Source organism: Montipora capricornis, chromosome 4 (genome assembly GCF_036669925.1).
Source record: "Montipora capricornis isolate CH-2021 chromosome 4, ASM3666992v2, whole genome shotgun sequence".
NCBI lineage: Eukaryota > Metazoa > Cnidaria > Anthozoa > Scleractinia > Acroporidae > Montipora > Montipora capricornis.
Genome location: NC_090886.1, coordinates 52,876,987 through 52,879,486, shown reverse-complemented (window position 1 = coordinate 52,879,486; position 2,500 = coordinate 52,876,987). Strand labels below are relative to the sequence as shown.

The window sequence follows — 2,500 nt, the reverse complement described above, 5'->3', positions numbered from 1 at the left end:
TTAAACTTGTGGTGAGAAGACTTGAAAATTATTAACATGTCAGCCCAGAAGCCACTCTTTCTCGCTTCTCTTTTATTTGTTGTTCTTCAGAGACTGGAATGCTGTAGTTCAATACCACACAATTCAGTGCCCTCTGATTTTCTGTAACACGTACCACAGGTAACCCAGAGTATGCTTCACGTAAGCATCTCGTTGATCATGAATTTCTTCATAACATTGTCAAAGTAGCTGTGGAACCACGAGGCGATCCACAGCTACTTTGGCAATGTTATGACGAAATTCATGATCAATAACAGGACAGACGGATGAAAAACTGACATCAATTTGTCTTGTACAATAACAAACAGGCAGAGGGTTCAAAATTAAGTCAAAACACGAGAGGAACGCGAGACAAAAATGCGAGAAACTTCAAGTTTATTCAATCTGACGCGACCAATATCACGTCAATATCGCATAAATTAGCCAATGAGCGCGAGAGAATTTTGCAGTCGTTGTAAAATGGGCAATCGAACTGTTTAGGAGTTTCCTTAGCGGGAATGAGGAGAATTCTTTCCAAACATTGGTCCGTGAAACAAATTGCGACCACATTTTCAAGGTCATACGAAAGTTGCTCTATTCCATCATCACCATCGCTTCTTTCTAACCACAAGTCCTTTTCTGCATTGATTGATATAAAGCGGGAAGACCTGACAATAATTTGGCAGGCAGTTCGAGGTTGTTTTTGCTGTTTTTGTGGCAAAAGTGAAAAATCTTTTACAGCGCTTTACTGAATTCCTTGATTTCTTCAACTTACAGTTTGGGTTATAATGGAATGGTGTTTGAAATGTCCATTCGGGTCCAAGGCTACTAGATCTTAATTTAATTAATATATAGAGGATATTACATGGCTGAGCGAAGAGATGAAATTTCACCTCGAGTGTTGAAAAATATTTCACGAGTCAGCGCAGCGAACGAGTGAAATATTTTTCAACACGAGAAGAGAAATTTCCTATCTCCAAGCGGCCATGTAATATTCTATTTATTATATAAGCAGCAATGAAATACTAAATAATTTTACGAAATCAATCGAAAGGCGCGATTTTCATATGTAACCGCGCACCGGTGGGTTGAACACCGGGCTGTCACGCGGGAGGTCGTGAGTTCAACTCCGGCCGGACCAACACTTGAGTCTTTAAATAACTGAGGAGAAAGTGCTGCCTTTGTAACTACATCTGCAAATGGTTAGACTTTCAAGTCTTCTCGGATAAGGACGATAAGCCGGAGGTCCCGTCTCACAGCCCTTGTTCATTAACTCTGTGGGACGTTAAAGATCCCACACACTATTAGAAAAGAGTAAGGGACAGTGTTCCCGGTGTTGTGGTCTGACCTTTCCAGCATGTGGTCGGCTAGGCAGGATTAGCTGGAAGGGCTTCTGTGTGAATGAGACCACAATTGTGTATAACAGCCAGAAGTCAGGCTACTTAGCCAAGTGCTGAATAAACGAATAAACAGTAAACAGTAACCATAGCAACAGTGATCTTTTCACGTGTGAAAATAACGTGTTATCTTAATGTGTGAAGATATCATGTTTTCGCGCGAAAGCTCACTTGGTATTTCATTCGTGTTTAAATAATAATATGATTTCTTTGACTGCACTCACATGATAAGACGGCCATGTTGGTGCCAAAACAATAGAAAAATGTAGCCCAAGTTTTGGACGTTAACAGAGTCAAATTCCCAAAAACCTTTTTCGCTATTGTTCTTTCTATCAACATGGCCACCGTGTTGTCATTCTTGTCATCTTTTTCCGGCAGCTGACCGCTTTGAAAAAACGTGATTTGAGATCCACCTCAGCACCTGCACAATTTGGGCAAAGTATAATAATGGACTTAATTATACAAAACGCCGAATAATCTAATGGAAATGAGCGAAAACAATAGATTTTTCTCATTTGCTTTAGATTCGGGGCATCTGAAATGCGACGTTTAAAACGGGCCTAAGTCTCTTTCATGCATTTTTTTCAGTAACGTGTGTACGTCAGAAACACTTTTCTGTTCCTAACGATGTCACTGTAAACTTCTCCAAGCTTCTCAGGTATTGTAGTTTTTAAATTGAAATCGTGTTTAAGGGTTTAAAACTTCCAAGGACTTAATTTTTGGATTGTAATTGAAAATTTCGACCCACATTTATTATGGAATGGACAAGTGGTAGGCATCGTCAATGTCCACGGATCATTTGAGTAGCTTTCCGCGAAAATACCGACTTATCTTCTCAGATATTTGCTTTGTATTATATCTCATTGGTGTTCAATCATAATCGCCAAAAATTAGTCGAATGACTTATTATGGTAAATTATAGCGAACGGTGATTAAGGGTAATTGTTAGAGGAGCTAGCCATGATTGCGCAGATATATCTTCCATATACTCTCTTTCTCTTGGTTCATGTTGCCTTCATACGAAGCCCGGAGATCGATTTCTTATGCTTTCCTTTATTATCTTTTTTAAATGAAGAAACGTTGCC

At 39.4% G+C, this 2,500-nt stretch overlaps 1 protein-coding gene across 1 annotated transcript in view; it reads left to right on the top strand.

Annotated features, from left to right (window-relative positions):
* Positions 1 to 2,500, top strand: part of LOC138047386 (protein moonraker-like) — a 36,118-nt gene that overhangs the window by 30,357 nt on the left and 3,261 nt on the right. The window contains exon 19 of the mRNA XM_068894226.1: positions 2,004 to 2,073. Within this exon, the coding sequence (XP_068750327.1) occupies positions 2,004 to 2,040 (37 nt within the window). The 3' untranslated portion in view covers positions 2,041 to 2,073. The remainder of the gene's footprint in view (positions 1 to 2,003; positions 2,074 to 2,500) is intronic.